Here is a 14,179-nt window from a genome sequence, read left to right on the forward strand (position 1 = left end):
GAGATAGTGGGAGGAGCAGCTGTAGGGTCTGGAGGATAGCAGAAAGAAATGTCCCCATGAGTGAACTTATCATGAGAGTGAATCTTAAACGCATGAGCACGGCCACCACCAAATCCCATGGCTTCACAGAAGTCAAGATATGGTGGAGGTTCCATTGCAAGGGTTCTATTAATCTAGGACTAATCACCAATGCCGTCTAGTGATTCTAGCGCCGTACAATTCGCGTTAACCATGTGATCTATAATGGCTCTGGGGAAGTTAGCTGTATCTTTTCCCTCTTGCATATCAACGGACTTGATAGGGCATGGCTGGGTGTTGGGGATAACATCGCAGTAGGTTGGGAAATTCTTTAAAATCCCATCAGTGTGGATGAGAGGCTCTATCGTCTATGAGGGATTGTCCATAGTACATCGGGGGTAAAGCCGTATGATCGGGAGATGTCTACCGGGGATGTAGGGATGGACAAAAAGGTGAGTATGCAAGGTCGCGGAGAAGGCAGTGATTGGCTTGGATCTTACACCTGGCCCCACACCAAGGAATTGTGGACGAGAAACGCGTCTCGGTAAGTATCAAAGATACGTTCTCTTATGGGAAAAGTAACGCACCTCTGCAGAGTGTATCAAGTTTGTGGCTGTCACTCCCTGTTCCGGGAAGGGAACTACGAACGCGGCAGGAAAGGAACTCCGTGAAGTTCTGTTCAACCTGTGAAGACTGACAGACATAGTTTTCAGAATAAAATAAACCTTTTGAAGAAATGTTTTCGAAACATGCATTGACCTGAGATTTTCTGATCAATGGTCGTAGCTAGTGCATCAAGCACATTTTTCTCTTTTGAACTTGCTGAGTACCTCTGTACTCACTTTCTTTCGACACCCTTGCTAGACCGTGAAAATGAAGTGGAGGCCACCGACGGAGCTCCAGAAAGAGATTACGAGCTGGTCTACGAGGAACCTGATCTGTTTGGAGGAGTGGAAGATGTGGACGATGGGATAGTCTACGGAGCTGACAATAATGAGGTGGAGGAATAATGTCTTACCTTAGTTATCTTAGAGCCGAGCAGCATAATAGTTTACCTAAATAAGTTGCTGAGCTCAGTTTAATCTTTCTGTTGGTTTGTAATAAGACTTCAGTGGTATCTTAGAGTGTTCTCATCGGATTTGTGAGAATACCAACTTGTTAAGACCATGATTGTAATATAATCTAGAGTGGTATGACCTGCAATATTTCTGTTGTACTACTCCGAGGGATGTGATATTTGTGAAGAAGTCCCTTCATGAAGATCATATCAACGACTTGTATACTACAACATGCAGTGGCATGCTGGATCACCGCAGCTGGTATCAGAGCAAATGTTGCGACATTAGGTTGGAAAAACCTAGTAAAGGGAAAAACCTATAGGAGTCAAGTAGGAATAGTAAAGAATTCTCTAAAAATATGGTGTTTATTCACTTGAGAATAGCAAAATCATATCTTTTAGTGCGATAATTCTTTATTATAACTATTATGATGCATCATCGCTATATCATCACTACTAATATTTTACTCATGTATACAACCAAAATGGCGTACACTTTTCTAAAGAGGACTTTATGGAAGGTCGAAGGCTGGCTTGGCGATTATGAGGGAAGTCTTACAGATCTCGTGCGAGGGATGCTGAAGGAACTTCGTTACGAAACGAGGATTCCTGTTCTCAAGTACATCTACTATGATGGCGAGATAGTTGCCAAGTGCAGAGTTTAAGTCCAAATTTTGTACTTACATGCATGGTGTGGATGTTTGCGTCACCGTCCATCACGCTTTGAGATTAAGATGTTTTTGTCACCGTACGCATGGGTGTGGATCGATACAAACTGGGTGGATGTCTTTGTGTCCATGAATCGATCCAAACGAACGAAATCAAACACATTTGATTTTTAAAATGAGCAATCCCGCTGAAGATGACTTTGGTGTCTTTGATGTTTGATGTCACCATGTCAAAACATATTTGAGGAGAAGCCGGAAATTCAATTCGGCTCCCGGGTGCATATGCTCCCTCTATCAAAAAATTATATTTCGAAATGCCGAAAATTTTTGATAAAAAATTCTACATGTATATCTTCACAATATATGTACGTTCGTCAAGTTTCGCGAGGAACCAATATGTTTTGTGGTATGTGTAAAAAAGAGAAAGTTTATCTCCTAAAAAGCCTTATTTTCAGCATTGAATTTTATCTTTTTTGCACACGTCACACGATAAGTCGGATTTTTATGAAATAACTTTGTGAGTGCGTAGCACGTGAAGATGTACGTTCAAATTTTTCGTTCCAATTTTTTGAAATTTCAAAATATATGTAACATGCATTTCAAAATAAAGTGAGCATATGCTCCCATGTGCCAACACCATTCTCCAACTCAGCTTCCATTTAACAGTGAAGAGGCTGTAGAAAAAGATATTGGATGAAAACATTTGCCTGGAAGATTTTTCTCCTCGCAAAAAGAGGAAAAAGAAAGAGACGACGAAGCTTCCTTCCAGCAGCAAAATCGACTTGGATTTCTTTTCTTTTTTCCCCCCTTCTTTCCACCAATTTCGCCGCGGGCTGGGGCTGGGGCTGGGGTTGGACAGCAACCGGAAGGGAGACCGCACGCGCGCGCTGCCGGCGGCCGGCCCCAATCCCAATCGGCGGCGAGGACGAGGCCGCGGATGCGCCATCTTCTCCGCCTCCGCCTCCCGCTGCCACCGCTCCGGCTCCGCCCAAACCCAACTACCACCAAATCCTTCTTCCCCTTGTCCTCCTCTTCTTGGTCAAGCACGCGCACCACCCCCACCAACCACCACCACCACAAGCAGCAGATGTCGCCGTCCTCCTCCTCCGCGGCCGCGGTCGCCGAGGGCTCCGCCGCGCGCCGCTTCTGGATCGCCGCCGCCACGCGGGAGGCCGCCTTCGCCGCCTACACGCCCTTCCTCGTCGCCCTCGCCGCGGGCTCCCTCCCGCTCGACTCCTTCCGCCACTACCTCGCGCAGGACACCCACTTCCTCCACGCCTTCGCGCGCGCGTAAGCCCTTCGATCTCGCCCGCCTTTTTCCGATCACCTTGGTCCTTGGATCTGATCCGTTCCGTCTTATATCAGCTACGAGATGGCCGAGGAGTGCGCCGACGACGACGATGACAAGGCCAACATCACCGCCCTTCGCCAGGCCGTACTACGCGAGCTCAACCTCCACTCTTCCGTACTCCAGGTCCTGCGAACTCCCAAACCCATTCTCCATTTTACCCCAATTATTGATTTCCTCGCCGTTGATTTGGATTTACCTGTACTATGGATCGACCCGATCTGGCCTCACCGGTGTGATGCATGCTACTACTAACGTTGATATCTGTTCATGATAGTATGGTATCAAACACCTCACAGTAGCCAGATTTCGAGCTCAATTGCAGACATGTTGTAGAGTCTCTTTGGTAATTTAACACAGTAACGAAGCTGCGCCTGCATTTTAACAATCCAGCCATGCGTTCTTTTGATATCGTGGTATTGGCTTTGATTAGTTAAGCCATACCCGAGGATTTCAACTATATCAGCTGTAGATGATAATACACACATTTCGGTGGAGTATGCAGTTCAAGACCCTACATTGACAAACAAAATGCACATCATGCGCCATTTAGTTTTACTTTTAGGTTGTGGCAGAGAGATAAATCACAATTTTACTGCATGCTGCCTGCTGCAATTATGCATATAGTATCCCTTAGGACCAGATTTCGCTGCCGTAAACTAACTATTATAACTACATTTTCTTCCCAACTAAGGATCTTCGTTTTAATCCCTATTGTTTCCACTACTCATTTCAGTTGCCTTGGCATTTGCAGGAGTGGGGAGTAGATCCTACAAAAGAGATCCCTCCAAACCCAGCAACAACCAAGTACACCAATTTCTTACTTGCAACTGCAGCTGGAAAAGTCGATGGTGGGAAAGGTTCTGATAAAATGGTCACACCATTCGAGAAGACTAAAATCGCTGCATACACTGTTGGGGCCATGACTCCGTGCATGAGGCTTTACGCATATCTAGGCAAAGAACTCGGCTTCCTCCTGAAACAAGATGAAAATCACCCATACAAGAAATGGATCAATACATACGCGGCAACTGATTTTGAGGTACGGAACAGGGGTATCCATTCCTTTATATATTGGTCCTACTTCTGCATGTAATATACTGGCCTGCTTTAATCAAACTAGTGTATGCGCTAAAAATAGTTTCCTGTTTTCCCCCTTCACTACAGGGTAATGCACTTCGAATAGAAGAGTTGCTTGACAAGCTAAGTGTCTCGTTAACTGGCGAGGAGCTTGAGATTCTTGGGAAGCTCTACCAACAAGCTATGAGACTGGAAGTTGCCTTTTTCTCTGCTCAGCTCCTAGACGAACCTATTGTAGCTCCACTTACAAGATATCGTGATCCCAAAGACAAGCTTGTGATCTTTTCTGATTTTGACTTGACATGCACTGTTGTTGATTCATCTGCCATTCTGGCGGAGATAGCAATTTTGTCACACCAAAAGGCTGGTCAGACTGGTTCCGATAATCTCGTTAACCGTACAAAATCAGCAGACCTCAGAAATTCATGGAATATGCTATCTAATCAGTACACTGAAGAGCATGAGCAATGCATTGAAAGATTACTTCCTCCAGAAGAAGGTGTGCATAATGCTTCCTCTGTCTTAATAATTTTTCTTTTTTGTGATTTTACCAATAATGAATAAGCCATGTTTGCAATAATCAGCTGATGATTGAGTTTTTTTGTTTGATTCCAGCGAAGTCACTAGACTATGATCAACTTTACAAAGGTTTGGAAGTGCTATCAGAATTTGAGAGACAAGCAAACTCCAGGGTTATTGATTCTGGTGTCCTGAGTGGAATGAACTTAGATGACATCAGAAAAGCTGGGGAGCGGCTTATTCTGCAAGATGGTTGTCGAAATTTCTTTCAGAAAATTGGAGAGACAAGGGAGAACCTCAATTTAGATATCCATATTCTTTCCTATTGCTGGTGTGCAGAGCTTATCAGATCAGCCTTTTCGTCAGGTAAGGTTGAAAACCCTTGGCCAGTTTATTTTTGTTTTTCTTGATGATGATGGTCACTACAAGTTTACAACTGCAAGCTTACAATCAATTTCTCTATTTCGTCCTCACTGCATTTTTATATTATCAGTATGACCTTGTGACCGACTATCTTTTGTGTTGCCCCTTGCAAAAAGAGGACTTACCTTTTAGACAGCAGTAGGAATTGCTTTAGGACCGCTGTTTACCATGACTATACCCTCTCCCGAAATAACTTGCTTAACTTTTTCTAGATACGGATGTATCTATACACTAAAAACATGTCTAGATACAACCGTACCAAGACAAACTTGAGCAGCTTATTTTGGGATGGAGGGACTACTATTTTTTCAGTACCATAGTTTTTTGTTGTTGGTCTTTTTAGTTTTTAGGTTGACCTTTATGTGATGGCCGAGTAAGGATCAACCAATATTTGACAAAACTCGGGTATCAACATTTTTATGTTATCAGTATGACCTTGTGACCAACTAATCTTTTTAGTTTTTATTTCTTTAGGACAAAATATGATGTTCATCAGGCAACCTAATGAAGTATAGAATACTGATCTAGTAACGGATACTCCAAAAATTTAGTGTCTGGAATCTGCTGTGGGTTGATAGTTATAGTAGGGAAATTGTTGGTGTTCTAATGATATTTATTCTACAATGTTTTCTTACCAATAACTCATAGGAGTATTTTATTATTGAGACCAAGAGCCTGAACTGTTATGATTATTTTTTGTGCTCTCATGCAGTTGGTTGTCTGGACGGATTAAACCTGCATTCTAACGAGTTTGTCTTTGAGGGATCTGTTTCAACTGGTAAAATCAACAGAAAAATAGAGTCTCCATTAGATAAAGTTGAGAAGTTCAAGAGCATCAAAAGTGACCTGGACAGTACAACACCATCATTGTCTGTTTATATTGGAGACTCTGTTGGAGATTTGCTTTGCTTGTTGGAAGCAGATATTGGTATTGTTGTTGGATCAAGCACAACCTTGCGAAGAGTGGGCAAACAGTTTGGTGTTTCTTTTGTTCCATTGCTCCCTGGTTTGATAGAGAAGCAAAGGCAGCTTGGGAAGCAAGAGGCGTCCGTCTTCAAGGCGCGGTCTGGAGTTCTTCATACAGTTTCTAGCTGGTCAGAGGTGCAGGCTTTCATTCTGGGAAATGATTTCAGCTGATTGTGCTGGCTGCCCTTATCACTCTCTTTTTTTCCCGTTCGCAAACAAGACCGGTACCAGCTCATGCACATGAGACGTAAATCCCCGATGTGGCCATTTTAAGAAAGCCACATGTCAATCCACCTCCTATATGAACCTGTGTTTTGCAATGGTTTTGTTTGTATGATCAATGTGTCATTGATCACACTCTGAGTTGTCTTTCCATCTGGGACCATTTCTTATAATTTTGGGAGTGGTTCCTGTCCTGGCATTGCAGCAGAACAGAGTGATATACTGCCCCGAGGTGTAGCTGTAGAGAATTTTTTTTGGCAATGAAATTTGAGATTGCTATAGGCTTCTTTGTTTGGTACTCCCATGTTATCCTGTGACTGATCATGTGCTAGTAGTAATAAGACGACTGGAGATGGTATTTTTAATATATATATAAATCATGAATAAGGAAATATACTTGCCTGACTATTATTAGCTGATAGGTTGAATCACAAGGAAAGATACTCTGCTTACTCAGCAGTTTTATTTTGCACGCACGGGTACTACACTACTACTGCATGTACTTGATATTATCCTGTGAATGATCATGTGCTAGTAATAAGGCGATTGGAGAAAGAAAGCATCTTTAAGATATGAAAATCGTTTTTCTTGCAAAACAAGATATAAAATTCGTGCATAGGATCGATATAGGCAACATAATACAGCATATTTGCTTGACTATTATTGGCTGATGGGTCGAATCAAAAGGACAGATACTCTGCTTACTCAGCAGTTTTATTGTGCACGCACGGTTACTACTAGCCAGCTAGCTAGCTGCATATACGCAAGCATATTGTAAGCTAGGGAAAAACATAGTAGTCCAGATAATGGATCATGGCATCGCGGTGGTGACAGCGGCGGCGTCCATGGCGAGGATGGTGGAGAGGTTGAGCGGGTGCATGTAGTCCGGCGAGCCGGCCATGAACTGGCTGACGATGATGCGGTTGGCCCTCTCGGTGGGGTGGAAGTTGTCCCAGAAGGCGTAGAGGGAGCGGTCCGGGCAGATGCTGGAAAACGCGGTGCACAGCCCCACGCCGTTGTACGGGCCCTGCCCGCAGCACGCCACCTTGGAGGTGATGAAGCCGTACGCCGCCGGGGCCGAGATGAAGTCCATGTGCATGCGGTAGGCGTTGACGGCGATGAACACGTCGGAGCCGTACTGGGCGTTGAGCTCCCTGGTCATCCGCACCAGCTGCGGGTTGTAGAGCGCCGCCGCGCGCTGCAGCTCGATGTCGCACTCCCCGTTGGCGCTCCGCGTGGCGAGCTCTGCCGGCGCGCAGCCGATGGGGCCGGAGCCGGTGACGAGGACGCGGCGGGCGCCGAGGCCGTGGAGCTGCTGGAGGATGGTCCTGTACTCGGAGATGAGGTAGCTGACGTAGTCCGGCAGCGCGAACTCGCGCGACCGGGCGGAGAAGGGCAGCAGGTAGTAGTTGTTGACGAAGTCGTTGCCGCCGAGCGTGATGAGCACCAGCGCGCTCTGCACCAGCCGCCGCGTCGCCTCCTCGCCGATCAGCCGCCGCACCCGGTTCTGGTACTGCTCGAAGTAGCGCAGCTGCTTCTCCATCCGGATGATGTTCACCTGCACACATGCAAATATGTGCAATGTGTTCGTTCTCGTTTCTTTGTGCTTGCCGTTCCAGGCATCATACTTAGAAGAGGTACTAGCTAGCTTGCTTACAAACTGGATGCCGGTGTCGTTGAGGATGCCGACGCCGGCGGAGGCGAAGTTGGCGCCGACGAGGAGCTTGCGGCCGTCGAGGTAGGGGCTGAGGTAGGGGAGCACGGGCTCGGCGCCGAGGTACTCGCTGATGATGTCGGGGACGTTGAGGCCGTTGGAGAAGCGGCCGGTGGCGCGGTGGGTCGGGTGGTCGATGCCGTAGGGCGGCGAGTCGGCGCGCGCCGTGGTGACCAGGTAGTTGTTGTTGCCGCTGTCCACCAGGGAGTCGCCGAACACGAAGAAGGGGCGAGGAGTGGTCGCCGTCGCCGCCGTTGCTGCTGCTAAGACGGCCATCGCCATGACGAGGAGGACGGCAGGCGCAGCCATAGCGCGTTTCCTAGCTAGCTTACCTTCGCTCGATCGCTGGCTACCAGTTGGTCAGACTGCAACTTGAAGCTCGATGCTCTGAATGAACTGCATGGTCTTGGGTGGCCGTATTTATAGCCCCTGCGCTGCGTGCATCGCTGCTGATCGGCCGGCCATCTCGAGTAGCTTTCATGGCGCCTTTTCGAGGACGCTCGAGAGGGACTCTTCCGGTTTTGAACTTATATATACCTACTACTGTACACATGTCATTTCAGAGTATCCGAGTCTCTCAGATGTGATGTTAACCAATGAGACTGAAAAATTGCAGTGGTAGTCTTTCCCACTGATTCTCCTAAAAAAACCAATGAGACTGACCTCTACTCTTAGGCTGACAGTGTGACCTTAATTTCGTTGAGATGAAAATGACCTCAATTTGGTACTCCAATATCTTTGTGTGTTGTGTCGTCTATAAGCTCTTGGGCAAACTATTCTCCTTAATTAAATGAAAGAGGCAAATCTTTTGCCTGCATTTAAAAAAAAAGCTCTTGGGCTAGTGTCACTCTCAGCACAATATCCAGTGTCAGGCAAATTAAACTGAAAGACAGTTCCATGCCCGAAGCGCGACTTCTGAGTCTCTGACTGATACAAGTTCCATGCATGATTATCACTGTCAAAAGTAGAGATCACCATGCATGATGATCACTAGCTCTATGTATCTGAGTATATTCGCGTGTGCATGATGGACTGTCTAGTATTACTGCTATTTTGTTGAAGCTGGCACAAGAGACCAACCGCAATTGCCGTGTCATTCCATTTGGTTCATTTCCACCCACGTCAGTAAACTGGAAGTAAAAGGTTAAGAAAGGATAGATGTTATTCTCCCCCTTTCGGGCTCTCCCCTAGCTACAGTACCTGGTCTTCTTCCTCCGCATACCGGGCCGATCCAAGGCCTCTCCGCCGGATTAGCCGGCCGGAGTAGGTTGCGGTGACGCGCCGGAGTAGATAGGTTAGATTTCTTCTAGGTTTTAGTGGTGTTTCGGCTCTATGTCGTGTTCTGTGCGTATGCCCTGTAGTAGAGGTGGTGGCCCGGATCGGCGCCAGATCCAGGGCTTTGTAGGGCTGCTTCTTCTCCTGCTCGAGCTCCCATGGATGGAGCACAGCGGAAGGAGGAGCAGAGCCATCTTCCCCAATAAATCGGCGGTAGATCTATGCTGGTATTTTGGAGGCCAAGAAGAGGTCTTTCTCCCGGCCGGCCGAGGCGGCGAGGAGGAGAAAGGACTCTTGGTGTATCGGGATGCGGCCCTTCTCTCGGCCGGCCTTGGTGGCGAGGGAGAGCGGGGAAGCAGAGGATCTCTCCTTGCTCCGACGAGATCCAGGTGCGTCCAGCTTTCCTATTGGATGAGGTCGATCTGCATCCTTCCCCTTCCTCTGTGTCGCCATGGAGGTGTTGGGAGAAGCGGAGAGGCTGCGGTGGCCACCATCTGGAGCAAGCTGTTGCCTTAGTGGTGCTACTTCTTCGAGCTCAAACACGCAAGAGCCATCTGGGCTTCTGCGATCTTCTGCCGGCAGGGCGGCGATTCTACAACCTCCACGACGGAGACCTTCTTCGAGTCTGCTGCTGGAGCTCGGCGCCTCCTCTTCATCAAGTGGTGCGTCCCCGGTGAACTGAAGGTGACCAGCGGCTTCGACTCTTCGTCGGAAATGGAGTTGTTGAGCATACTGCTCTGGATCCTTGGCGGCGACGCCTTGAGGACGCCGGCGATTGGTGGCGGCGATGCTTAGGGACCCGATTGCTTTTTTACTTTTTGTCCCAGGGTGTTTTCTGTAAATCTAGAGGGCCTTTCTTTAAATTCGAGGTTTCTCAGGGCGAGAGATGTAAAGGGCCCTCTTTGTAATTTCTACCCGCCACATGTGGAATGAATGAATATCTGGGGCATTCTAGGCCATGTCCTTGTGCAAAAAAAAGAAGAAGATAGATGTTCATGTCTACGTGTTATTATACACTTTTGTGCATGATGAACTGTGCTAGGGGCGCTAGGTGTAATTGCAGGCCCATCTGAATACAGTAGGTGTTGTCCTTGTGCAACAAACCAGCACCGCCTTTTTCAGGCCATTCAATCGTATTCCTGCACTCCCCTTCTCCAACCCTTCATGGCTGCCTCACTGAGTCACTGCCCAGTGCCCACCCAGCATACCATAGATAGATAGATACACCGGCTCAAGCAAATCGGTGAATAACTGCATGCATACATACCACCGCACCAATCATCCATGCAATCACTTCCCTCGTCCCTGCCTCTGCACGATCTCCCCTCTGAACTATGTACTTATACGGTGTTCCCTTCCTCATGGCCGACACCGGCGGCACCGCCGCAGCACAGGCCACTCTCCCTGCCTCCAGTATCACATACCCAATCCTCTGGACACAGATTAAGCCAATCCTCTTCAGCAACGCATCCGGTTACTGCTAGTGCTAGCTATTGTCATTCTATGGTGCTTCAGTGTGGAAATCAAATCAGGAGATATGCATTGACAGTTTGACACTACGACAATAGTACCCAAAGTCAGATTTGTGCATTGACAATATGACAATAGTACCCGATTTCAGATTTGTAACAGCAATACACAAGGTTAAACTTGCGACAATAGTACATAGGTTCACAGGTTTTTCTTCCATGTCCAATTTCAGAGACAGATGTACAGTAGATAAAATTAACTTTGCCACCATCAGTTTAGTCAACATAGATCTGCAGACAAATTTGGGTACATAACGGCTCAAATCAAAGAAACCTCAAATTGCTCCAATTTTACGCAAGCTAGGCAGCTGGCAAAAGCTCAATGTTGTCATGATGAATTATTCACTTTGATGTCCAGTTCCGTCAGCATTGTAGCTAGCTCCCCCTTGCGATGAAGCTTCACGGTATCTGCAGAACAAGGACAACACCGTGTGAGCACCAAAATATTACATCCTCCATTCTGAATTATACAATGTTTTAGATATTTCAGTGTGGAATACAAATGGACTGAAATGAGTGAATAAACACTGAAATGTGTCGAGATACATACGACACTGAAATGAGGGAACATCTTATAATTTGGAACAGAGAGATTTTTTTTTTCTCTAAGAGTGAAATTTCAAGCACAATGCATTGCTCGTTGAGGAAATATGTTGTCATGGCATTCACAGTTCCCAAGGTATGCAAGACCAAGCTCACACGGGAGATTAGAGATACTAATTGCCAGTGACACATCTTGTGATACAGATAGCCAGAAAAACTAACACTAAATGTAATCTTGATGAGCTAGTTACAGAGCATGAATTCACAATTACCTAGTTTATCTCCTTTTACCATGGTCTTAATAAACTCAAAGTGTTAACACTTAACAGGACATTCAACTGTGGCTGAATCAATTGCAAGTTTGCAACAACAATGGAGAAAAGAAGCCATTTCTTGTTTTACATGACACATTAATAGCTTAGGAGCTCAGGAAGATATTATGAAGTTAGCATGCACAATGTACTCAGAACTTTTTACATAGGTACACAGATCAGTCAGAACAGAGAACGCGCAAAAGTACCTGTGCAGCCACCAATGTGCTTTCCACCTGAAACATACAAAAAACAAATACTCAAAAATCTGCATGGCATGCAACATGTGAATCCAAATGACAGTATGATATTTCTAGTTAATTTTGGGGGAAATCATAAAGTATTTATGCTACTAAGGTGATGGACAAAGGAGAAAAACACAAAGGTCCCAAAAAAAATTGACATACCGATGAAAACATTAGGAACAGTGGACTGTCCAGTCAACCTCTCTAACACCTTTTGCAGCTGTGGTCCCTGAGCACCTGAAAGGACAAGAGTTGTCAGTTGCACAACATTGACAACCGAAACCATTTCCTTCTAAAACATACACAATGCATTTCCTGGTGGTAGATGAGATGACTACAAGCAATTTAGAAGCCCTTCACGGTTGCAACTTCACAAAGTGAGTGATGATTTGTGCAAATTCCAATTTGTTAACATGAGCTAGAAAGCTTGAACTACCAAAACAATGAAATGGTCAAAAGTATTTGAAGACCTATATGGGCACATATTGTGTCTAATAGAACAGAAATAAAAATATACATATTTAAGCTGCTGCTTGACTGCTGGGTGCATGTCCTTTAACTTAGAACTCTGGAGAAGTAGCATCCATATGTGTATTTTGAAAGGCAAGGTGACCTTATTTTTTTAGGCAAGGTGACTTCAGAAAGGCAGCCCGATGATAGTTCAAAGTAGAATCCAGTTTTTGACCACAATAAGCAGAGTAAAGGTGGAAATAATAACAGGAACTCAAACAATGGGGAGGTTTATAATTCATTTCAACGAAACTTGTAAGCAATCCTCTATTCCTCTTAGAGGAATACCAACAGAACATAGCAGGAGCATAACATATAATTCTTCAAATAAATTGGACAGCAAAAGCATACATCCATCTAAAATCCCCAAATTGTTAGTTCAATTGAGTAGCATTGCCCACACAGTATAATCAGACGACACTAATGGTCCATACAACCTAGGATATTCTAGCAAGAATCGATACTACAAGATTTCCCAATAGCAATAGCCAGTAGGTACAGAGACGGGTAGAGGAAGAAGAGGGACGAACCGAGATGGTCGAGCTCGATGACATGGGGCTCCACGCCGAGCCGCTTGAAGAGACCCTTGACCTCCATGGAATACCTGCGGTGTCGTGTAGGCACCGGCACAGATGACAAAAGGAATCAACCAGTCGCTCGCGTGAATTAGTCGCATAAAACAAATCGTGGGACGAATTGGCAGTGGGTGAGGTTCTTACGAGCACCACGACTTGGAGTAGATGACGACGGGGTTGTCGGCGAGCGTCTTCTTGACGGAGTCCTCCATCCGCGAGCCGAAGGAGGAGTCCGGCGACGAAGAGGAGGCCCTGGCGGTGACGGCCCTGGCACGGCGCGCGGCGAGGGCGAGGCGCGGGGTGGCTATGGACGGGCGCGACCAGGGGAGGCCGAGGCTCGCCGCCGGGAGGCGGCAGAGGGTAGGGCACGGCGGCGGCATTTGCGGCGATGGGACGACGCAACGCGATGGCGATTTCGAGCTCTCCTCGCCCCTCGCTTCACCACCACGATTTCTTTTCTGCGTGATGGGAACTGAGAAGCAAGGGACGCGATCCCATGACAGAGGCCCGATAAAAATTCTAGAAACATGAGAAGAAGCCCAGTAAGAATGGCAACCGGCCCAGTCTAGAATGTGCTGATAGCCCGGTCCGACCGAATGGCCGACGCCTTCGACCCTTATCCTTAAAAAAACTAGTACATACCTGGCCCGATTACAGGTTGTATTTCGGCCCGCATCGCGTTTCATGGATGGGGTTTACCCCATACGACCCGCGAAGTACGTATACTAGCGGGGTTCACGGTTTGGATGCGGCACCCCGCATCCATTTTCTCCTCTTCTTCCTCTTGCCGCCACCGCCACCCCGCGACGCATTGCCGGCATCTCCGTGCACCAACATCGAATCGTTGCCGCTAGTCGCCTCCTATCCTTCCCCTCTACCACCTCCCTCGATGGTGGCACCCAATTCGGCACGTGGCGGCCGCACGAACGCGTCACCGGATCGATGAGGCGAGCGCCAGAGACGCTCGCCGAGCGTGCCACACGCATCTTCGAGAAAGTGCGCCATCTTGGCACACTCTCCCGTCGCAACCCGCGCTCCTCCTTGTGGGTTGGCCTCCTCCCGAGAGTCGTGGATGTAGTGATGAATCTTGTTTCAAATTCTGGCACCAAAATTATAAGAAATCAAGTTTAGGGTTCGGGGTGGGGGACTCTGCTGCTTCAGTTTCTGACACGAAAA

General features: G+C 46.9%; 3 protein-coding genes across 3 annotated transcripts; 1 reads left to right on the forward strand and 2 right to left on the reverse strand.

The window, feature by feature from the left end:
- Positions 1–2,680: 2,680 nt before the first annotated feature.
- LOC124651358 (bifunctional TH2 protein, mitochondrial-like) lies at positions 2,681–6,670 on the forward strand. Its single transcript, XM_047190456.1, has 6 exons — positions 2,681–3,033; positions 3,109–3,217; positions 3,846–4,133; positions 4,259–4,670; positions 4,787–5,056; positions 5,826–6,670. The coding sequence occupies exons 1-6, from the start codon at positions 2,681–2,683 to the stop codon at positions 6,248–6,250; spliced, it is 1,857 nt and encodes a 618-aa protein (XP_047046412.1). The 3' UTR covers positions 6,251–6,670.
- A 442-nt stretch (positions 6,671–7,112) lies between these two features.
- Positions 7,113–8,324, reverse strand: LOC124651366 (GDSL esterase/lipase LTL1-like). Its single transcript, XM_047190466.1, has 2 exons — positions 7,959–8,324; positions 7,113–7,859 (listed from the first exon to the last, which is right to left on the reverse strand). The coding sequence occupies exons 1-2, from the start codon at positions 8,322–8,324 to the stop codon at positions 7,113–7,115; spliced, it is 1,113 nt and encodes a 370-aa protein (XP_047046422.1).
- A 2,625-nt stretch (positions 8,325–10,949) lies between these two features.
- Positions 10,950–13,445, reverse strand: LOC124681937 (monothiol glutaredoxin-S10-like). Its single transcript, XM_047216711.1, has 5 exons — positions 13,148–13,445; positions 12,959–13,032; positions 12,081–12,155; positions 11,883–11,909; positions 10,950–11,227 (listed from the first exon to the last, which is right to left on the reverse strand). The coding sequence occupies exons 1-5, from the start codon at positions 13,381–13,383 to the stop codon at positions 11,148–11,150; spliced, it is 492 nt and encodes a 163-aa protein (XP_047072667.1). The 5' UTR covers positions 13,384–13,445; the 3' UTR covers positions 10,950–11,147.
- Between the last annotated feature and the right edge of the window lie 734 nt (positions 13,446–14,179).

Source organism: Lolium rigidum, chromosome 1 (genome assembly GCF_022539505.1).
Source record: "Lolium rigidum isolate FL_2022 chromosome 1, APGP_CSIRO_Lrig_0.1, whole genome shotgun sequence".
NCBI lineage: Eukaryota > Viridiplantae > Streptophyta > Magnoliopsida > Poales > Poaceae > Lolium > Lolium rigidum.